Source organism: Nematostella vectensis, chromosome 8 (assembly GCF_932526225.1).
Source record: "Nematostella vectensis chromosome 8, jaNemVect1.1, whole genome shotgun sequence".
NCBI lineage: Eukaryota > Metazoa > Cnidaria > Anthozoa > Actiniaria > Edwardsiidae > Nematostella > Nematostella vectensis.
In genome coordinates, this window is record NC_064041.1 from 6,417,208 (window position 1) to 6,441,542 (window position 24,335).

General features: G+C 40.9%; 2 protein-coding genes across 3 annotated transcripts; one reads left to right on the forward strand and one right to left on the reverse strand.

Annotated features, from left to right (window-relative positions):
* Positions 1 to 21: 21 nt before the first annotated feature.
* LOC5501584 (protein O-mannosyl-transferase 1) lies at positions 22 to 20,431 on the forward strand. 2 transcript variants are annotated; one of them, XM_032369878.2, is made up of 20 exons: positions 22 to 271; positions 2,490 to 2,662; positions 3,052 to 3,155; positions 3,319 to 3,369; positions 3,613 to 3,698; positions 4,733 to 4,796; positions 5,253 to 5,361; positions 5,955 to 6,114; positions 6,498 to 6,653; positions 6,993 to 7,029; positions 7,534 to 7,717; positions 8,807 to 8,899; positions 9,566 to 9,662; positions 10,383 to 10,472; positions 16,366 to 16,486; positions 16,897 to 17,000; positions 18,041 to 18,157; positions 18,624 to 18,750; positions 19,250 to 19,427; positions 19,587 to 20,431. In XM_032369878.2, exons 1-20 carry the CDS (start codon positions 164 to 166, stop codon positions 19,762 to 19,764), a joined length of 2,337 nt encoding a protein of 778 aa, XP_032225769.2. In that variant the 5' UTR covers positions 22 to 163; the 3' UTR covers positions 19,765 to 20,431. The 2 variants fall into 2 exon arrangements, with proteins under 2 accessions (XP_032225769.2, XP_048587215.1); XM_048731258.1 differs by lacking the exon at positions 22 to 271 and adding an exon at positions 1,468 to 1,604.
* Positions 20,432 to 20,562: 131 nt separating this feature from the next.
* On the reverse strand, positions 20,563 to 22,540 carry LOC116608840 (demethylmenaquinone methyltransferase). The gene is made up of 2 exons (XM_032369882.2): positions 22,413 to 22,540; positions 20,563 to 21,476 (listed from the first exon to the last, which is right to left on the reverse strand). Exon 2 carries the CDS (start codon positions 21,473 to 21,475, stop codon positions 20,723 to 20,725), a length of 753 nt encoding a protein of 250 aa, XP_032225773.2. The 5' UTR covers position 21,476; positions 22,413 to 22,540; the 3' UTR covers positions 20,563 to 20,722.
* Positions 22,541 to 24,335: the final 1,795 nt, after the last annotated feature.

Here is a 24,335-nt window from a genome sequence, read left to right on the forward strand (position 1 = left end):
TCCCAAAAGTAATATATTCACTTCCGGTTCCGGTTTTATCCTGGCCTGGTTACCAAATGAGCGTCTCTTCTTGTTCTCACGACAAGCGGTCATTTTGCTGTCTATAATTTTATGCATTTTTTCTTTCGAATTCGCCTTTCCATGGGAATAGCGGTGATAAATTATGACCACTGAGGTGGCAGCATTCTACGTTGAGAAGACAAACGTGGAAAAGTTCAAGAAATCGGACAAGCCATCCTTAGTATCCCAAACATCGAAAACTTCCAAACAGGTAAGAAAGTTTACACACAACACAAATTAGGTAGCAGATTGTTATTAAGTTAACTTTGAAGCTAGCTTCGCTTTCGTATTTCTTCCTTGAGAAGTAAGTTGTCATTATTCATCGACTTAGAGTAAGTAAGTCTAAAATTTACTTAAAAAAATGATCAAATAACTTTAGTATTAGGTAGTGTTTGTGATCTTTTCAAATTATCTGGAATCTTCTTTTTTGTTTATCATAAGTAATGCTATTTTTTATTAAAATTATTTGGTTATCTTAAGTTTGAATGTGTGTAAATTTCTATCATTCACCATCTGATCGCGTAAATTGAAATACTTGATTATTTATAATAACCAATTATTTCGAGATTTTTTTACGGTTAATGATTTGGAAAAACTGAAATTCTGTCTGGTGTATTGCAACCTTTCTTGAGATAAAAGACTCTCTTCAGATATTTTGTGATGTTTATTGAACCAATATATGAGTTTTTTTGATTGTTACATCAGTTATATCAAGGATCGACCACACACTTGCAACTAATAAAAAGTTATATCAATCATTTATTTTCAGCAGTATTTACCTAATCTGATGGATAAGCACTAGCATTTCAGATAATTTCTTTTTTCGTTACATTTCTACAAATGCAGATGTGACATTAAAAAATACTATAGTCCAGACAAATGGCATTAAGTACCCCCCTCCAAATTTATTACATGATTTATGGTAATCAAAACAAGACCATGCTACCACGCTCACTGGTGATGTTATACACAAAAAAGTTTTTAAAATACTGTGGTTGTTTTATACATGTTTTACTGTATATATTATATATATGGTAAATAGAGCAAGGCCATATGTATTGAACCTCCTTACCAGGTGATGTTATAGACACAGGTATGCATAATGCCTCTAGTGGTTTTGTATATACAGTATTTTATGTTATTTTGAACATACTGCCCTTCTCATGATGGCGATAAAAGACACAATGAAGTTTACAGTGCTTCTGGTGTTGTTTTATTACATGTTAACAAAATAAGGCCATACTACCCTTGTCACTAAGCAATGTTAGACACAAGGGAGTTTATTATGCTTCTGGTGTTGTTTTATTTTATGTTTTATGGTCAGCAAACAAGACCAAACTACCCTTGTCACTAAGCAATATTAGACACAAGGGAGTTTATTACGCTTCTGGTGCTGTTTTATTTTAATTTTATGGTCAGCAAACAAGACCATACTTTAACAGGTAGCAAGTCAATGATGCATAAAAGTTTTCAAGAGTTAACTTTCTGATGTCGAATGTTTGAATTACTTTAAAGCCTATGGAATATTTCATTTCTTTGAGAAGGTACATGATATATTATTTTAGTTGTTATTATTATTAATATTTTATTTGCTCTTCTTTTAATTTCTAGACAATATCATGGATTTATGGTAACTTGTTATGATTGTGGACTCTACATGAAATAGTTAAACTAACAAAAGCTATTTCATCCTTTGCCACACAGTACAATTTGTTTGTATTTTCTTTCTTTCAATTGTGATTGATTAATGTATTTGACAATAAATCAGGAACTCTTTTTTAGATTTACTGAAAAACTGAAAAACCTAAAGAACATTTTCATGAGAGAAATAAAATGCCAGTGTAAGCATGTTGTAAGAATTTTCAGACATTCTGATTGAGATGATTTACTAAGATACATTAAATTCATGTTTTCATATTGGTGCCAAAAGTGGTATTTCTCTCAGAATGTCCAGGAATCAATTAAAATAACCAAATAGTCATGTCCATGCTAGCTGCCCTAAAGAAGCTTTATTAAAGACGAAAATTTGGAGTGACTACCAGGTTTTGGTGAATCAAAATGTACAGGAGTGTACCTGCCAAGAGATGTATTTTTTGACAACCTTTTAAAAAAGAAGGTAGCAGATTTGAAGCTGAAATTGGCTCAGGAACAACCCAGATGTTAAGAAGTGCTTTGTCATTTTACTATTTTGATTTTTCAATTTTGCAACCAAACAAGTCCTTTTTTTTCTAATTGGACCTTTAATCCTTTGGGACATACACAGAAAGTTTGATATAACAAATTCTTATGAAAAACCAAGGAGAAGCACCCATTCTAAATTCATTAAAAATAATTGCACAAAATTGCATGTGGTCCAACCTTCGGGCTCTAATAATGTTTCCTTCATGACCATCTTTTATCTCTACTGACCAAGTCACTCTTTCTTCCAGATTAATGGTGATCCATTAAAAGATAACAGCAGCACCCCTTCTACTACACAAGCTGCTACCTGCTCAGATCCACCCTTAACCATGAGCCTACAGCTAAATGTCATCTGGACTGTCATGGTTGGTTTATCGCTGGGCACTCGGCTATGGCAGCTCTCAACTCCCAAACATGTAGTGTAAGTACAATTACACTTTAAAGTGGATCTTAGAGTAAAAGAGGTACACAGGAAACCATGGCCCAATCCAGGGTCATATTAGGTGTATATTTATCAGGAGTTGCTTTCTACATTTGGGACTGTAGATCCTTTGTCTTCTCGGGTAAGAAAGTTAATAAAAGAGAATTCTTGTCTTAGTGTTTATGTAGAGTCACAATCCAATCTAGGTTCATGTTATACTGTGGCTTGGGAAAACCTGACATTTGAAACTAATCTCATCTCTCCAGACAATAAGGCAGAAAGTCTAGTCTTTCTTTCAACAAAAGATAAAGATTAAAAAAACATGGGATGTTGTCTATAATTCCCTTTTATCTTTGACATAAATTTCTCATTGAACCCTCTTTTTTCAGATTTGATGAGGTTCACTTTGGTAAATTCACCAATTTCTTCATGCAACACAAATATTTCTTTGATGTTCACCCACCTCTAGGGAAACTCCTTTTTGCTGTAACAGGTGAGTCCAATATAAAAGGAATACCCATACACTATACAAGAAATAGGAAATAGAAATAGAATTTGAAATACAAATAGAACTGGAAAATAGAAATACAGTATCAAAGGTAGCAGAACAAAACTTATCTGTGTAGTGTATTGATTGTTTCCTATTTTGATTATAGCATATTTATCTGGGTATGATGGCAACTTCTCCTTTGATGACATAGGACAAGGTATTTCCTTTTGCTAATTATTATCTGCCTGCAGTAATTAGCAACAGCTGGAATAAACGCCTGGTAGATTCCTTTTTTAAATTTATTTTTGGATAATGCCTCTTCCTCTCAGTTTCTCCTGATAAGATAACTATTTAATTGAATACACTGATTTAATGATTTTTGTGATTCTTTGTGGATTATCTCTTTAACCCATTTTAACTTTTGCTTCTCAGTGCTAAACATAATTCATTTTTGTTTTAGATCTTGGAGAATATGAGTTCCATGTGTCCTTGTTAAGATTTGTTCCTGCATTGCTAGGAGGTCTTATAGCTCCTTGTATTTATGAGGTAATCACTTTAAGGTATCCTTCTAATATCACACAGTCAAGCAAAATACATTTTCATATGGAAATGAAATGAAGTCAAAATTTTTAATGCTAAAATGTTCCAGGTGTGTAGCAAGTATTTTCTTAGAGACGGGGTGTGGAAGAATAGAAATAATATACAAATACTAAATTTGGGGATTCTTGAGCATAGTAGGACCAAGACCACTTTTTTGAAGTAGAGTTTGGGGGGGAAGGGGGCTCAGTGAGGCTTATTTGAATTTAAATTGAGACTAAGGGATAATCGTTTAGCAATTAAAACTGGCCAATATTCGAGGCCCTATAAGATACCAGATGAATGAATTTGCGAAATTTGTAAAAATGGACAATTAGAAAATGAAGATCATTTCCTTTTCCGATGCCCTTGAATGTCGGATGAAAGTGTCACAGTGCAACGTCACAGTGCAACGTCACAGTGCAACAAAATAAATGAATGCTTCTCTCTATGGGATCAACATCCCTGTCAAACTTAAAGCCGCATTGTCACCAGTTTACTTCCGGTCGATTACGTAACAATCTCCGATGAATTTTAACGGAAAACGAAAAAATAATTCAAAATATTGTAAGCAGTTTGTTCATTGAAAGTTTCTTTGAAGATGTGATTGATAATTTAGAGCGGATGGCCTGTTTAAGATCTCGGATTTTAATAGATTCTTTTGTCTTTTAACGGTTGAGGTTTCCGTCGGACCTCCGGAAGTAAACTGGTGACAATGCGGCTTTAAAGTACCATACAATTAGTGTTTTTTTATCTTTAATATTATTTGGACGTCAATCATCTACAAGAGGACGTTGTACATGATCCCCCAAAAAATATCTGTCTGTCTGTTTTTATGGGTGTACTACTCACACTCGTTTTATATGTATCGCAAAAATAGCCTACTTGATAACATATTTTCTTTATAAGTAGCAGTATTCTTCAGGGAGGTTTTGTCTGCTCTGACTGTCATATTTAAGGTTTTCTGTTTTCTTAGTACTCACATTCCTTCCCTGTCATTTCAGATAGTGCTTGAGCTTGGTTGCACACAATGGACTGCCGGCTTTGCTGCATTTTTAATAATTTTTGGTAAGAAAAAAGATTTAAAAAAGTTTTTTTTCAGTTTTGTTGTTGTTGTCATTTTCCTTGGTGGTTTTCTTTTAACAAAATAAATTCAGATTTGACTTGTTGTTGGATTCAAAGAGGGTTTGAATTTTCCAAGAATGTGTTGGGCTTGAATTTCTGGGCTTATTCTGACCACATATCACACAAGTACATACGAGGGCTAAGGCTGTAGCTATATTTTTTGGAGGGGAGGGGGTGGGGGCCTTAGTCACTCCTGGTATTTGCCAAGACAGACACATTTTTTCAATATGTCCTTTTTAAAATGCTGACACTTTAAGAAGGCAGCTGCCTATGTGCTAGCTATATTCCTGACAGTATTGCTTTCTGAGCAAGCACACTGTCATAAGGACCCAATTCCTACTTGTTTTCAATCCCTTCTCCACTAATGCTTGTTGCAATTTTTATTGTATTTTGTTACAGAAAATATGCTGGTTGTCCAAAGCAAGTTTATATTCTTAGACGGGCCATTACTCTTCTTTAGTATTGCCTCGGTTCTATGTTATTTGAAATTTAGGAAACAGTCAAATAGGTAAGACAATGAGATGACAAGTATGTTGTAAAAAATATTGATGGTGATTATAAACATTATGCTGATCATAATTACTATTATGATAGTTATGAAACTATGCTTATGATAATGGGTAATGATGATGGTATTGAATGATAAAGATGATCATAGATATTGTTGTATTATAATGATAGTGTTGGCAATGATGATATTGATTATGGTAATGGTTGGATGGTGACTTGATAATGTTATAATGGAAAATAAGGAGAATTATGGTGATTGTTGTGATGATGATGATTATGGGTAATGATGATGGTGATGATGATGATTATGGGTAATGATGATGGGTAATGATGGTGATGATGTTGATTATGGGTAATGATGATGATGATGGTAATGATGATAATTATTATTATTATGGGTAATGATGATGATGGGTTGGAATGATTAGAATGATAGTCTTTGGCAATGTAGATGTTAATTATGATAATGGTAACAGTGGTTATGGTGTTAATGATAAGGATGACATGAATGATGTTGATAATTATGTCATGGTAATGATGATGATGATGATGACAATGATTATTGTGACAATTGCCATCATCTTATACCAGGGTATTTTCCTCGTCATGGTGGTCATGGCTGGTACTAACTGGCCTGAGTCTAACCGCTGCCTGTAGCACTAAATACACGGGTGTCATGACTCTGTTAGTTGTTGGCACCATGGTTGCTCTAGATTACTGGAAATTGATAGGCGATCCCTCTATACCAGCTGTAAGTATGGTGGATATTTTATCTGTCTGCCTTCCTGAGTTCATGTAATTCAATAACGAAAAAAATGTAAACATTTCAGATTTTTGTTTTTGTCTGTCAGCCACACGTTTATTTCTGTTATCAATATTTGAATTATTTGAAAAGGAATGAAATATCTATAGAAATAAGGTGTTATATTACATGGTATAATAACAAACATTGGCAAAAGATCCTTCAAAACAGCTGAAGGAGATGGATGCTTTCTAACACCGGGTATATATAAATAACAACTGACAGATACATTTTTAAGGGACAATCAATTCTTTATCAATTATAATACTTCACATGATCATATTGCGCCTTAATTATTAGATTATTATTTTATTATTTTTATATCTTTCCAGCGTGACCTAACTCGACATCTTGTGGCACGAGGTAGTTGTCTTGGCATAATGCCCGTATTACTGTACTTGCTGCAATTCTATGTGCTGTTTGCTCTGATATACAAGACTGGTCCACATGACGACATGATGTCCAGCGCTTTCCAAGCAAGTCTTGAGGTAAAAACACCAATATGAACATAGTGTCTGGCTCAGCTGATTCCTTTGCCAACAGCATAAAAGGAAAATTATAAATACTGTAAGGAAGGCCAATAGGGGACTTGTGCTAAGAGATCAAGTGACTTTTTGGGTGGCATACTACAGCGCGCTCAGACTTTTAGTGGCAAAATAACAGCATCAAAAAGCAACTTATTCAAGGCTTACGAATAAAGCCAGAGATTTTTTTTGCAATGACGGAGGTGGTTGCCTAAGGGATGTGCTCTCGTCATCATGCTCATTACTTACAAGGGTTCTAAGAAAATAAAGAGATACAACTACTGTTGTATCGATTGTTTTCAGGGAGGATTAGCAAAGATAACCCAAGGTCAAGCAGAGGGTAAGTAAACAGTTTTATGTTGTAGCAGATAGGGCACTTACACAAGTTGTTCTTTATATCATTGTAGTAGACATGTCATGCAGATCAAATATGTTGGTTTTTATTGTATACGACCTTCAGATCATTTTAAATGTGTGTCCTTTGTTCTTGTTGTGGAGATATCTTGCAGGTCACAGTTTGTGTTTTATGCATATGACTTACAGATCACTTGACATGAGTTGTTCATTGTTGTTGCTGTAAAAATGTCTTGCTGATCAAATATGTTGGTTTTGTATTGTATATGACATTCAGATCATTTTAAATGTGTGTCCTTTTTTGTTCTTGTGGAGATATCTTGCAGGTCACATGTTGTTTTGGGTTTTATGCATATGACTTACAGATGACTTGACATGAGTTGTTTTTTGTTGTTGCCGTAAAGATGTTTTGCTCATCACACGTGTTGGTTTTGTGTAGTATACAAACTCCACTTACAGATCCTTTTACATGCGTTGTTTCTTCTTGTAGAGGTGGCGTATGGCTCGCAGATCACGTTACGCCACACCCATGGCAAACAATGCTGGCTGCACTCTCACCCTGAAACCTACCCCGTCAAGTACCCTGATGGGCGTGGCAGCTCAGCCCAACAGCAGGTCACGTGTTATAGCTTTAAAGACGTCAATAATTGGTGGATCGTAAAAGACCCACACAAGTAAGTTGTGTTACATTAGGTCAACTGTCAGAGATCCACCTAAGATTAAAGGTTTCGTCAGATATTACCATTCATACAGGGCTTCTGGAATTACGAGCTTGTGCGGAAGCGCGTAATTTAGCTTTTTCCGCTTAATCCGCGTAATCCACAAATTTCCGCGTAATTTGGCTAAATTTTGAAAGACAAAACATTTAATTGCACAGCTGATGTGTTCTTTTAGGGTTCTTACCTCTATTTGTCGTAATAAAAGAGAGATATTCTTCGTAAGAGTGCGATATTTCGAAATTAATTTCGAAAACAAATATAATGACTAGGCATTCTTTGCTAAACCGCGAAGGCCTAGGACTAATAATAAAATATCTTTTTTAATTGGCTGGTGGCTAGGAGCCAATGAAAACTTGCTTAAGATATTTTCACGCAAAAAATTAACCTTTTCAAGTTATTTCGTGCTTTCCTTCGGCACAAAATGTAAAACATGTTTGGGCGTAACAGTTGATATTCCGTGTAATTTAGCGCGTAATTCAGTAAAGAATCCCGCAAAATTTTGATTTTTAAAGAAAAATGTATTGCAGAATCCCGCGTAATTTAGCGCGTTATTTAGCAAAGAATCCCGCGTAATTTTGAGTCTTTTTCCGCGTAATTTCAGAAGCCCTGTTCATAGAATCGAATTGTCAATCAATTGTGTTTCAGGGCCTTAGCAATGGGTGGGGCACTGGGGCATGTACCCCCTTCCCCATATTTCCAAAAATTTTAAGAAAATGACCTGTCGGGGCGTGGCTGTGCACCCAATATTTTCTTAATGTTTCTGTATTTTGCCCCCCCCCCCTGTTACAGCACTGTATTTTTATCTATTTCAAACTCACGCTTACAATTAGCCACAAACTGGATCAATTAATAGATATCGATCAAAGAGATGTGATCATAAGGTAGAAATCAACTTACTTTACTGCTGGGTTCTTGTAGAATTTAGTTATTCTGCTCATAACTTCCTGTATTATATATTTTTCTCATATTTAGCAGCAGTTTGGATGCCTCCCCTCCCTGTCATATTTATTTATTACATACGGTATATATATTTTTTCTGTTTAGTGACAGTTTGAATGTAGACTGGCCGCCTCGCCCTGTCAAAAATGGCGAAATCATTCAGTTAATCCATGGAATTTCGGGTAGAGCCCTGAACAGGTAAGGTACATTAGCATTAGGTATGAATCAACACTAGGTTAAAAAGGTATGTTAAACGCCTCTGTGAAACAGGGTGGTTTCACAGAGGCGTTTAACATACCTTTTTAACCTTGTGTTGATTCATACCTTGTCTACACCACGCCTACGCAGACCATCTATTTTTTCCACAGCTTGCCTGTAGTCTTTCTAGTTATACCAAGATACATTAGCATTGTTTTGTTACAACCTCCACTATAAAACTGATCTGAACTAATTAGAGCCAAGCTCCTGGTAGTGTTTCAAAACTTTAAGATTTTGCCTAATTAACCTTTAAACCTCTAGAGACCTCTTCAGTCTTGCTCAAAGATTTGAATAATTATACCTCTGTCATTTGACAACAGTACCTGACAAATATTTCGTATGTTTATCTATATTCGGGCATTGATGCGATATCATATATGAACAACAGTTTGCCCACGATCAAGGAGATGAGGTCCCGGGAAATTAAAGTATGTAAAAGACTTCGTGAGTCTCGTATCAATCATTCACTAAGCTTCCACAAAAAATACAGAATTTCTTTCGCATTTTATAAGTATATTTTGCATAAAATCGATTCCTCTTATTTTACATTTTATAGAGAATCTCGCTCACGTCGCATGATAATAATGTTGATTGATTATCTTTCAGTCACGATGTAGCAGCTCCGCTTTCACCCACCAACCAAGAAGTATCTTGCTATATTGACTACAACATCTCCATGCATGCGCAGAATCTATGGAGACTGGTAAGATACACATACGGATCTCTGACACAGAATGAAAAGGTTCTCCTTGTCGCTAAGGAATTATTGGCAAAACGGCTGCGGAGGTTAAATATCTCCTTGCGACTATAGTCATAAGCAGAACCACTGTTGTAGCCACACCGTTTCAAAACAACAAAAACGCTTAAATTATACGCTCTCGGGAGCCTTGATGTGCCCCTCACCACTGGGTTCTGCGTTCAATTCCCGGTTCCAACGTGAGTTGGTCTCGCCTTTGCTCCGATGGGTTTTCTCCGAGTTTTCCAGTTTTCCTTCCTCCACAAAACCCACAATTTCCAACTTAGCTGTGATCCGTACTCAGACATGAGTTGTATGGTGGCTGCCTGGGGCGCCTTTCTAAGCCTTTTACTCAACCACGTCTGAATTTGTGCTCTCAGCATCAAGCTGTGACGAGATTGATTAGCTACTTCAATTTTTTTGTTTTATTATTTAGTCCATTGCTTCCGTAGGAGTCCACCACTATTTAAGTATTTGGTCTTTCACTATGTTTCCAAGCTCTCGCATGGTCAACATTCTTTGTATTAGTCGATACGCAAACTTTCTCTATTAGAATAAAACTACATTTTTATGCTTCCACAAACATATAATTTTTTAAGCAAATAGAGATGGAAAGTACAGATGGTGTCTGAATATCCATTTAAAGTTATCCACAAAATCCGAATTTCAAAACTTCTTGTATTTCAGGAAATAGTGAACCCTGATGGAAGTGGGATATGGAAGACTATCCAGTCCCAAGTTCGACTAGTGCACCTCAACACATCACAAGCCGTCAAGGTAAGCTATATGCACCTCAACACATCACAAGCCGTCAAGGTAAGCTGTATGCACCTCAACACATCACAGTCCGTCAATGTAAGCTATATGCACCTCAACACACCACAGGCCGTCAGGGTAAGCTATATGCACCTCAACACATCACAGGCCGTCAGGGTAAGCTATATGCACCTCAACACTCACAGGTTGTCAATGTAAGCTATATGCACCTCAAAACATCACAGGCCGTCAAAGTAAGCTATATGCACCTCAACACACCACAGGCCATCAAGGTAAGCTATATGCACCTCAACACATCACAGGCCGTCAATGTAAGCTATATGCACCTCAAAACATCACAGGCCGTCAAGGTAAGCTATATGCACCTCAACACATCACAGGCCGTCAATGTAAGCTGTATGCACCTCAACACATCACAACCGTCAAGGTAAGCTATATGAACCTCAACACATCACAGGCCGTCAATGTAAGCTATATGCACCTCAACACATCACAGGCCGTCAATGTAAGCTGTATGCACCTCAACACACCACAGGCCGTCAATGTAAGCTGTATACACCTCAACACATCACAGGCCATCAAGGTAAGCTATATGCACCTCAACACATCACAGGCCGTCAATGTAAGCTATATGCACCTCAACACACCACAGGCCGTCAGGGTAAGCTATATGCACCTCAACACATCACAGGCCGTCAGGGTAAGCTATATGCACCTCAACACTCACAGGTTGTCAATGTAAGCTATATGCACCTCAACACATCACAGGATATAAGGGTAAGCTATATGCACCTCAACACATCACAGGCCGTCAATGTAAGCTGTATGCACCTCAACACACCACAGGCCGTCAATGTAAGCTGTATGCACCTCAACACATCACAGGCCGTCAGGGTAAGCTATATGCACCTCAACACTCACAGGTTGTCAATGTAAGCTATATGCACCTCAAAACATCACAGGCCGTCAAAGTAAGCTATATGCACCTCAACACACCACAGGCCATCAAGGTAAGCTATATGCACCTCAACACATCACAGGCCGTCAATGTAAGCTATATGCACCTCAAAACATCACAGGCCGTCAAGGTAAGCTATATGCACCTCAACACATCACAGGCCGTCAATGTAAGCTGTATGCACCTCAACACATCACAACCGTCAAGGTAAGCTATATGAACCTCAACACATCACAGGCCGTCAATGTAAGCTATATGCACCTCAACACATCACAGGCCGTCAATGTAAGCTGTATGCACCTCAACACACCACAGGCCGTCAATGTAAGCTGTATACACCTCAACACATCACAGGCCATCAAGGTAAGCTATATGCACCTCAACACATCACAGGCCGTCAATGTAAGCTATATGCACCTCAACACACCACAGGCCGTCAGGGTAAGCTATATGCACCTCAACACATCACAGGCCGTCAGGGTTAGCTATATGCACCTCAACACTCACAGGTTGTCAATGTAAGCTATATGCACCTCAACACATCACAGGATATAAGGGTAAGCTATATGCACCTCAACACATCACAGGCCGTCAATGTAAGCTGTATGCACCTCAACACACCACAGGCCGTCAATGTAAGCTGTATGCACCTCAACACACCACAGGCCGTCAAGGTAAGCTGTATGCACCTCAACACATCACAGGCCGTCAATGTAAGCTATATGCACCTCAACACACCACAGGCCGTCAATGTAAGCTGTATGCACCTCAACACATCACAGGCCATCAAGGTAAGCTATATGCACCTCAACACATCACAGGCCGTCAATGTAAGCTATATGCACCTCAACACACCACAGGCCGTCAATGTAAGCTATATGCACCTCAACACATTACAGGCCGTCAAGGTAAGCTATATGCACCTCAACACACCACAGGCCGTCAAGGTAAGCTATATGCACCTCAACACACCACAGGCCATCAAAATAAGCTATATGCACCTCAACACATCACAGGCCGTCAAGGTAAGATATATGCACCTCAACACACCACAGGCCGTCAAGGTAAGCTATATGCACCTCAACACATCACAAGCCATCAAAATAAGCTATATGCACCTCAACACATCACAGGCCGTCAAGGTAAGCTATATGCACCTCAACACACCACAGGCCGTCAAGGTAAGCTATATGCACCTCAACACATCACAAGCCATCAAAATAAGCTATATGCACCTCAACACATCACAGGCCGTCAAGGTAAGCTATATGCACCTCAACACATCACAGGCCGTCAAGGTAAGCTATATGCACCTCAACACATCACAGGCCGTCAAGGTAAGCTATATGCACCTCAACACACCACAGGCCGTCAATGTAAGCTATATGCACCTCAACACATCACAGGATATCAGGGTAAGCTATATGCACCTCAACACATCACAGTCCGTCAATGTAAGCTGTATGCACCTCAACACATCACAGGATATCAGGGTAAGCTATATGCACCTCAACACATCACAGGCCGTCAATGTAAGCTATATGCACCTCAACACATCACAGGATATCAGGGTAAGCTATATGCACCTCAACACATCACAGGCCGTCAATGTAAGCTGTATGCACCTCAACACACCACAGGCCGTCAATGTAAGCTGTATGCACCTCAACACACCACAGGCCGTCAAGGTAAGCTGTATGCACCTCAACACATCACAGGCCGTCAATGTAAGCTATATGCACCTCAACACACCACAGGCCGTCAATGTAAGCTGTATGCACCTCAACACATCACAGGCCATCAAGGTAAGCTATATGCACCTCAACACATCACAGGCCGTCAATGTAAGCTATATGCACCTCAACACACCACAGGCCGTCAATGTAAGCTATATGCACCTCAACACACCACAGGCCGTCAATGTAAGCTATATGCACCTCAACACATCACAGGCCATCAAGGTAAGCTATATGCACCTCAACACATCACAGGCCGTCAAGGTAAGCTATATGCATCTCAACACACCACAGGCCGTCAATGTAAGCTATATGCACCTCAACACATCACAGGATATCAGGGTAAGCTGTATGCACCTCAACACACCACAGGCCGTCAAGGTAAGCTATATGCACCTCAACACACCACAGGCCGTCAATGTAAGCTGTATGCACCTCAACACATCACAGAATATCAGGGTAAGCTATATGCACCTCAACACATCACAGTCCGTCAATGTAAGCTATATGCACCTCAACACACCACAGGCCGTCAAGGTAAGCTATATGCACCTCAACACATCACAGGCCGTCAGGGTAAGCTATATGCACCTCAACACTCACAGGTTGTCAATGTAAGCTATATGCACCTCAAAACATCAGTAGTAAGCTATATGCACCTCAACACACCACAGGCCATCAAGGTAAGCTATATGCACCTCAAAACATCACAGGCCGTCAAGGTAAGCTATATGCACCTCAACACATCACAGGCCGTCAGGGTAAGCTATATGCACCTCAACACATCACAGGCCGTCAATGTAAGCTGTATGCACCTCAACACATCACAACCGTCAAGGTAAGCTATATGCACCTCAACACATCACAGGCCGTCAATGTAAGCTATATGCACCTCAAAACATCACAGGCCGTCAGGGTAAGCTATATGCACCTCAACACACCACAGGCCGTCAATGTAAGCTATATGCACCTCAACACATCACAGGATATCAGGGTAAGCTATATGCACCTCAACACATCACAGTCCGTCAATGTAAGCTGTATGCACCTCAACACATCACAGGATGTCAGGGTAAGCTATATGCACCTCAACACATCACAGGCCGTCAATGTAAGCTATATGCACCTCAACACATCACAGGATATCAGGGTAAGCTATATGCACCTCAACACATCACAGGCCGTCAATGTAAGCTGTATGCACCTCAACACACCACAGGCCGTCAATGTAAGCTGTATGCACCTCAACACACCACAGGCCGTCAAGGTAAGCTGTATGCACCTCAACACATCACAGGCCGTCAATGTAAGCTATATGCACCTCAACACACCACAGGCCGTCAATGTAAGCTGTATGCACCTCAACACATCACAGGCCATCAAGGTAAGCTATATGCACCTCAACACATCACAGGCCGTCAATGTAAGCTATATGCACCTCAACACACCACAGGCCGTCAATGTAAGCTATATGCACCTCAACACATCACAAGCCATCAAAATAAGCTATATGCACCTCAACACATCACAGGCCGTCAATGTAAGCTATATGCACCTCAACACACCACAGGCCGTCAATGTAAGCTATATGCACCTCAACACATCACAGGATATCAGGGTAAGCTGTATGCACCTCAACACACCACAGGCCGTCAAGGTAAGCTATATGCACCTCAACACACCACAGGCCGTCAATGTAAGCTGTATGCACCTCAACACATCACAGGATATCAGGGTAAGCTATATGCACCTCAACACATCACAGTCCGTCAATGTAAGCTATATGCACCTCAACACATCACAGGCCGTCAATGTAAGCTATATGCACCTCAACACACCACAGGCCGTCAATGTAAGCTATATGCACCTCAACACATCACAGGATATCAGGGTAAGCTGTATGCACCTCAACACACCACAGGCCGTCAAGGTAAGCTATATGCACCTCAACACATCACAGGCCGTCAGGGTAAGCTATATGCACCTCAACACTCACAGGTTGTCAATGTAAGCTATATGCACCTCAAAACATCACAGGCCGTCAATGTAAGCTATATGCACCTCAACACACCACAGGCCATCAAGGTAAGCTATATGCACCTCAAAACATCACAGGCCGTCAAGGTAAGCTATATGCACCTCAACACACCACAGGCCGTCAAGGTAAGCTATATGCACCTCAACACATCACAGGCCGTCAGGGTAAGCTATATGCACCTCAACACATCACAGGCCGTCAGGGTAAGCTATATGCACCTCAACACATCACAGGCCGTCAATGTAAGCTGTATGCACCTCAACACATCACAACCGTCAAGGTAAGCTATATGCACCTCAACACATCACAGGCCGTCAATGTAAGCTATATGCACCTCAAAACATCACAGGCCGTCAGGGTAAGCTATATGCACCTCAACACATCACAGGCCGTCAATGTAAGCTGTATGCACCTCAACACATCACAAGCCATCAAAATAAGCTATATGCACCTCAACACACCACAGGCCGTCAATGTAAGCTGTATGCACCTCAACACATTACAGGATATCAGGGTAAGCCATATGCACCTCAACACATCACAGGCCGTCAATGTAAGCTATATGCACCTCAACACATCACAGGACATCAGGGTAAGCTGTATGCACCTCAACACACCACAGGCCGTCAAGGTAAGCTATATGCACCTCAACACATCACAGGCCGTCAAGGTAAGCTGTATGCACCTCAACACACCACAGGCCGTCAGGGTAAGCTATATGCACCTCAACACATCACAGGCCGTCAAGGTAAGCTGTATGCACCTCAACACACCACAGGCCGTCAGGGTAAGCTATATGCACCTCAACACATCACAGGCCGTCAAGGTAAGCTATATACCTGGACTGGACACCTCAACAAATCACAGGCTTTTTAGGTTATCATGACCTAAACACATCATAAGCTTTCAAGGTAAGCTATATTACAGCATTTCAAGGTAAGTTATATCCAAAGCAAAACAGAGCACCTCAACAAATTACAGGCATTCGAAGTAAGTTATCATGACACATCACAGATAACAGGTCCAGCTTCCATCACAAGATGCATGCGTTTGATTGTGTTAGTGTGTATTGTGTGAAGATAACACGTCTTCACATGTGCCTGTTTGGGGCTTCCATCACAAAATCCACGTGTTTGATGGTGTAAATTTTTGTGTTTCTAGATAACAGGTCTTCAGCTGCCTGACTGGGGCTTCCATCAGTTCGAGGTTGCTACGGACCGAGTCATCAACCAGCAGGACACAGTATGGAACGTTGAGGAACACCAGCAAAACATATCATACCGTAAGCGCATCCTCTGCACTTTACCTACCGCTTAACTGAAGATAGTATTGCCTGAATTACAGAGGATATAGATTTCACAGTCTTTCTTTTATAAAAATGTACCTTTTAAAATTTGGTGTTATTATTATGAGCATGCTGAACAGGCCTCATCGTGGTTTATGTTCTCAATACTGTAAACGTAACATTCTACCCTAGTCAGCATCCCTTTTGTCGTTGATTTTATTCTATATTGGAAGACAAATTATACAAAGAAACCCTGAAATAACCATCTAAAAAGACAGTTTCGTACAAAAATTTACTTAATCGATAATATGGTATAAGCTTCCCTATAGCAGCCGATTTAAATAGATGTTGACCCCCACTTATTATTTTGTTATGATGACAAAATGGCGATTGACACACTTAAACAGCTGAAGGGTACGTTCCAGAGAAGAAAGATAAAACATCGATTGAACAACAAGCGCCACAGGCTGCCAAACCCATGGCTTTCTTCCCGAAATTCTTGGAGATGCAGGTGGGAATAGTGCTATGCCGTGTACAGTACTATGTACACGGCATAGGCTGCCGTGTACATAGTACTGTTTACATCCGGACGATTACTAACAATCTGGAGGGCCGACAAAAGAGTCTATTAAAATCCGCGCTATTAAACAGGCCATTCGCTCTAAATCATCAGTCACATCTTCCAATGGACACACTGCTTTCTCAATATTGAAAAAAGTTTCGAGTTTTCCGATAAAAATTAGGGCTCATGGTTCCCGGCTGCAAGCAGATTGTTTCATAATCGACCGGAAGTAAACTGGTGTTTGTTGTTGGTGGCTTTGTTGTTGCTAGACGTTTTAATCGGTGTCGTGCTTTCGCCGTGCAGCACGACCGGTGCAGCCGCGCTTGGTGCCGTGCCGAACTCAATTCTGCCGTGCCGAACTTAAACCTTGTCACCAGTTGTCACCAGTTTACTTCCGGAGGTCCGACGGAAACCTCAACCGTTAAAAGGCAAAAGAATCTATTAAAATACGAGATATTAAACAGGCCATCCGCTCTAAATTATCAATCACATCCTCAAAGAAACTTTCAATAAACACACTACTTTCAATATTTTGAAATATTTTTCGCGTTTTCCGTTAAAAATCATCGGAGATTGTTACGTAATCGACCGGAAGTAAACTGGTAACAATGCGGCTTTAATTGATTCAAACGTCGAACTGTTCATGTGCCTTATCCAAACAATTTGATTCGGCACGGCAGAGGTAGCCTCGTCCCTTGGCTTCCCGTAGCGGGCCTATCACGCTCTGCATGGCTATGACGTCACAGGCCCTTTCTGCTATCGCCCCCGGAGTCAGCATGCAGCGTCCGCCATATTGGGAAGTGTGAGTCTGCGCGCAAAGCATCATGGAGCTGACATCAAGGGAGTAGCCTGGGGACGAGGCTACGACAGAGGCGCGCATATGAATCTGGCCTAGTTGGCTTTTTGTTGTTTTGTTGTGGTTATTTTGCCGCCAAAAGCCGAAGCATGCGCCAGTGTAAGGCCTGAGTAGTACTTGTGTCTGTTTCCAGTGGAAGATGATCCAGTCAAACAAGGAGCTCTCTGGGGAGCACACTTTCAGCTCCACGCCCTCTCAGTGGCCTATCATGAAGCGTGGAGTGGCTTACTGGATACATAGGGACAAAAATGTAGGTGAACATTGACACTGATTTCTGCCGTTAACTTTTGTCACAGAACTGGTGCTCTGTGGGTCCCAATAACCAGGAGAGGGGGTGGGGGGGTACTCCCATACAAACAGACGGGGGGTTGCAATTTTGGTGTGATCAACAGCAAGTTTAACTCCGTCATACATTTGGCGCAGCTTTTGACCCCAAGAGATTAGCATTACTAAAAGTACTACCGTTAAATACCGACAATAAAGCTGGAAGTATTGAATCGCTCAGTTGACAATTGACTGTAAAATACGTTTGGAGTGTTTCGGACCACCATTAGCTAGAAACTCCTAAGCAATAGCAGAATGAAAAGAGTCGATAACCCTAAGGGATAGCAGCTGTTAGAATTTTATACCCTAAAAGATAGGACGATCACCTCCGTCTACTTTTATGAAGCCCCCTTCTCTGGCAGCGTTTCTTATTATCTGTGTTTGTTTTTCAGATGCAGATATACTGCCTGGGTAACCCGCTGGTTTGGTGGGCTGGTTCGCTTTCCGTGCTAGCCTATGGTGGACTACTGGTGATATATCTGCTGCGAAGGCGGAGAGCCGTGAATGACCTGGACCAAGGTACAGTAGATTATTAAAGGATGGCGATCACCTCCTTTTTTATTGTTTATAATTGAAAATACATATTTGCAAGAAAACTTCAAAATAACCACCAAAGGTTTGTTTTTACTGGACAAGCGCAAGAAAATCAACAAGTTTCGTTGTGCTTGTGCTCCAGTGTGAATCTCATGATTACGTGTAATGCGCTTGGGTCCTAGTATTCCCAAGCTTTAAAGGGGCAGTGTCATGGTAAGAGCTTTGAAAAAGCTCTCCAGCCCGGACACAATGGATTTCAGTCAAATCCTAATATTGTCTTATGAGCCTTTGGTACATATAGGAGACTTAAATTCAAATGAAATTACCACGAACTGTCAATAAACATAGTTTTCGATATAATATTGCATATTATTTTAACAAGGCATTGACAGCTTCAAGTTCAACTGTTTGTAGACAATTAAAAGCCTAATAAACACTGACTTGTGGCCGCGTGTAGTGATAAGAATGATCTTGCCTCGTGTAGAGTCCTGGGAGCGCTTCGTGTTCGTCGGTGAGCTGCTGGTGGGTGGGTACTTGGTCCACTACCTGCCATTCTTCCCTATGGAACGTACACTATTCATCCATCACTACCTCAACGCACTGCTCTTCAAGATCATCCTACTAGCAGTGATCACAGATCACGTTTATAAACACGTGTTTACGTAAGTCGACCTAGATATCATGGGCAAGGGAAATTAATGTGTTAAATTGGGCATGATATTAACCTTTTTTTCTGGGGCATTATAACATTATAGCATTATAACCTTATTCACATGTCAGACTAAGTTTTTCCTTACCGGATTTCGTTATTTCCTTCACAGGCACCATTATCTCCGCTACGCTATCACCGCAGGATGCTCGATTTACGTCATTGTTGTTATGGCAACCTTCTATTTCTTTAGTCCGGTAACCTATGGTCACGTGGAACTATCATCTGCACAGATCAACCAGAGAAAGTGGCTACGAACTTGGGACATGCTATCGCATCCAAACACGTGACAAGTCACGCTATACAAGCTTTGACTAGTAATTGCGTGACTGTCGTGCCGGTTTATTGCGTGACAAGTGACGGGTCATTGCGTGACAAGTCACGTGATACATGTCATTGCAGGTCATTCCGTGACGAGTCAGGTGGTACATGTAATGGCGGATCGTCGCCTGTCAAGTCACATGGTACATGTCGTGGCGGGAAATGACAAGTCACGCAATGCATGTCAGCAGATCGTTGCGTAACAAGTCAGGTGGTGTATGTCATGGCGGGTCATTGCGTGACAAGTCACGTGATATATGTCGTGACAGTTCGTTGCGTGACAAGTCATGTGGCGCATGTCATGGCAGGTTATCGTATGACAAGTCACGTGGTGTATGTCGTGACTGGTCCGTTGCGTCAGATTGTCAGTGTCTTGGACGTTGCACATAGCATATATTAAAGCACAGGTCATGTTCTTTACAGGACGTATTTTATCCATTTGAGTCTTCCGTAGACAGAAATCTTAAATTTAGATCGTGAGACCCGTTTAAACCATAGTGATTATTCAAATGGATGTATATATTTTACACTGTTCTAGGTAGATTGTAAATCCGACAAGGATAATTTTCAAAGTGAATAAAATGAAGATGTAACGTATGATAAGTTAGCAAAAAATACTGCTTAAATTTTGCTATATATGATAGTTGTTGTTTTTGGTCAGCCAACCCACGCCTAAGCTCACGCCTAACAGATCAACACCTCGTCTGCCTTTTTTTAAGACAGGCTCTGTCGGCCACCATTTTGTCATCCTATAAAACATCAAGTTCAAGGAAGCTTTTTTATTGCATTTGATAAATGAAGTATAAACTTTTCTTTTAAATTGTTACTTCGAGATTTCATCACATTTGTTTTCCAATATTAAAAAAAACAGTAACAGAGTTTTCCATTGTTTTGCGTATACAGGTTCACTGAGACCAACACCAGAAATCATTCTTTGATAGCTATTAACCTCGTCGTGGTAAAAATGTCCACGATCTTCCCTTTTTCCATCAAGCTTGCTTCAATTTCGTCCAACTTGGCGCCCTCCACACAACTAAAGTCTACGTAACCTTCAGAAGACGCTTGTCTGAACTCGTACCAGTCTTTCAAACTCTCGTACTCTCGTCTGTGGTCCTCATTTTCCACCAGGAGCACTTTAAAACCCACATTTTCCAGATACTTTTTAATGGTGTCGTTTTTCTCGAATTTCACAGCTCTTAGATACTTCGCGAGTTGGACTTCCAGACCCAGTTCTTTTGATAGCTTCACCTGTAAGGGTGAAGACCCGTGAAGATAGTTCATAGCCACTCTACCGCCATTCTTTAGTGAAGAAAATATCTTAGCAAAATGCGCTTCTTTGTCGTGGATCCAGTGGAGCACAGCGTTTGAGAAAACGAGATCGTAACATTCCGTTCCCTCGCCCGGAAAGTCATCGTTTCCTCCGACTTCAAACGACAGGTTACTGAGATTTCCGTGAGACTCTCGCGCTAGCCCGATTCTCTCGGTGTTCCGATCTATTCCAAGGACGGATCCCGAAGGCCCGACTCGATACGACAGTATAGCGGCGAGTTTACCAGTACCACACCCGAAGTCGAGAATGACATCGCCTTCACGTGGGTTGATGTAATTAATGAATTGCTCTCCTATTTTCTTCTGATGATCAATAGATACCCTACGGTATGTTGACGGGTCAGATTGCATGCTAAAATACAGATAAGAAACTCCACATTAAAGAAATACCGTAATAGGGGACTTGCGCTAAGAGATCACGTGACTGTTTGTGTGGCAAACTAGCGCGCGCTCAGGCTTTGGCGGCAAAATAACAGCAACAAAAAGCAACTTATTCAGCGCTGACGCATTTTTTTAGAGGGTTTAGTTACATTTAAAGATTTTATCTTTTAGTCTTCTTCATTGAGACGGCGCAGTCATTTCTATGATTGTTGTTGTTTGAATTTGCCACCCCAAAAGTTCACGTGGTCTCTTTTAGCGCTAGTTCCCCTATTGCTCAAGCACGTCCGTCCGTCATTTTGAATCTGGATGAACAGAGCTGGCCGGGAAGCCTGGGGACGAGGTTAAACGATCGGAACGAAGAGGGGAATGCGTTACTCATTTTTGGGGTAACACATCACATTACAAAGCACAAATACAAAAGGGCCACAGACGTAAGCACACAAAATGACAGGCCAATAAACACACATTTGTTTGTAATCAGTGCAGGTGCCGTCTATACGTCCGCGTTCAGACACCAAGGCATATTTTTACAGATCGAAATCTATGGACCAATTTGCAAGATCGGTTATATATCTAATCCAAGTATCGCATGAACGATCAGTCAGGTTATAAACACATGGTAACAACTAATGCAGAGCACACCTAAATCGAAACTGAAATAACTCGAATGCCCCGTTCACTCGAACTCAGTCCAATATTTCCCTTATCTGGTCCGAATCCCTCTCCCTTCGAAAACGAACCCCGATAAAAAAGCGAGACTCGGCGAGCGATCAGAGGCAGTGCAACTCACAGTCATAATCCACATGGCACGGTGAGGTCAAAAGCATTGCTCCAGCATTTTAAATACTTCATCGCGAAGCAAAAGTACAAATGGATTAGACAGAGTATCAGTATAAATACGGCTCACCTGATGTTGCGGTTTTTAGTTCGACGCGTTGATTATCCAAAAGGCTTTCGTGAGGTCTTAGCGCAGGCTTTCTAAGGACGAAGTATGAAGCACTTGCTTGACCTGGCGCCTGATGATGGATCAACTTACAGGTTTACAAGCACGGTGTTGTCACGCAATATCGATATCACACAACATGTTAACTATAGGGTACTGGAAGGGGGGGTCCAAATCCCGTTTCCCGGTCGTTATTCCCCCAAAATCCCGGTGGCTATACTGTATACTACAGGGGAGAGGGCGGGAGGGGGGAGGGGAGGGGCTGAAAAGAGGGCCTAAATTTGTAAGGGTTAGAACTCTATGGAGTGAAGTCCGCTGAGCAGCAAGTAAGTTTGATTATTAAAAAGCTCTTAAAATGCTAAAAAAATTCAGAATAAACAAGAAGAGATTTGAAAAATCCCGTTCCGTTGAAGCATGTTGACTCCCGTTCCCGGTAGACAAATCCCCGTTCCCGGAAACCCTTATCCCGATTTCCCGGCCCAAAATAAGGCGAGTCCCGGCTCCCGTTTTATCCCTTCAGGATCCTCTTACAGCTGAAGCGATTTGGTCACGCACAGGACGGGCTATCAGAAATGGAAAGGAATAGGGTAAGGGTGAGAGGGGGGGATTCAAACAAAAATTCTAGAATTGCCTTGGGAGCGAACCTACAATGGCAACTCTGAAGAAAAAAGACATGGCGTACTTTATGTTAGCCAACTGCATATAGAATCACAAAGTTTATTGATCAACTGATAAGAAAATGAATCGCTGCTTGATCATATAAAAGAAACAATTGGAAGGAATATTTGACAGTAGGCCTCCACTCCCAATATTTTGTTTTGTAAGAGCCTCAAAGTCCTGCGTTTTCAGTGGATTTCCAACACAAAGCACCCAAGGTAAAAGGAGGATTTGGACGCATGCTCCCTCAAGAATCAAAAAAATTAAAGGATTTCGTATTCCCGGGGACCCTATATCTCCTTATATCTCAAGGGATTTATCAACAATAGGAAATGCCTATTTGTTTGTTTATTTGTTTTTTTTTTTGGCTGGAATGCGTCCCCAGGAATAGATATTTTTATTTTCTTGTTGTTTCTCAAAATTAGCCCGAGTCCAACAAATTGAAAATAGTGGATTTTGCACTCCATATCCCAGGCCCCAATTACGCGTTCTCACCTGGAATTGTGCCCCCTACTTAGCCCCCCCCCCCCCCCCTATTACTCTGTCATCCCACCCCCTCCCCCTTACCTTTCTGAAAAGACCGCGGGACTACACAAAAGTACCAACCACTTGATTCTTTTTGCTGGTCGAGTCCTTTTGGGGGTTTATTTGGAAAAAAACAGCGCTACGATTATCTCATAATATTCAAGGATTGTTCATTCTTATCAGCTGTCAGCTCAATGCCTATTTATCTTTTGTTTTCTTGAAGTTTTTTTTTACAAATAAAACGAGCTGAAAAAAACAAACAGTTGTCGCTGAATTGGCTGGTAAGCCAGATGCCTCTTTTGGCTGTGGAGACAAACCCAATGCCAAGCTTGATCCCAAGCTTGATCCTTGCTTGTCGGCATATAGGAAGAAGCATAGCTGTGAAACCACTCTGCTAAAACTCACAGAAGACTGGAAGCTAGCTGTAGATTCCAAACAGTTTATTGGAATACTCTCAACAGATATGAGTAAAGCATTTGACTCCTTACACCCAGCACTCATGGTAAATAAGCTCAAGGCATATGGCTTTTCTGAGCAGTCATTACACTTGATGAGATCATACTTCACCAACCGTCAAAACAGGGTCAAACTTAATGGAGTCACCAGTGTCTGGAAGGATGCAATAAGGGGATGTCCTCAAGGGTCGTCATTTGGACCATTATTATGGAATATCTTCCAAAATGACATGACATTTGAAGTTAAAAC

Bases quoted from the DNA above. Each gene is read 5' to 3' on its own strand.
- LOC5501584 (XM_032369878.2), top strand. From the start codon at position 164: ATGACCACTGAGGTGGCAGCATTCTACGTTGAGAAGACAAACGTGGAA. The intron at 5,362-5,954 runs GTAAGACAATGA...ATCTTATACCAG, and splicing joins TTTAGGAAACAGTCAAATAG to GGTATTTTCCTCGTCATGGT. The intron at 16,487-16,896 runs GTAAGCGCATCC...ACACTTAAACAG, and splicing joins CCAGCAAAACATATCATACC to CTGAAGGGTACGTTCCAGAG.
- LOC116608840 (XM_032369882.2), bottom strand. From the start codon at position 21,475: ATGCAATCTGACCCGTCAACATACCGTAGGGTATCTATTGATCATCAG.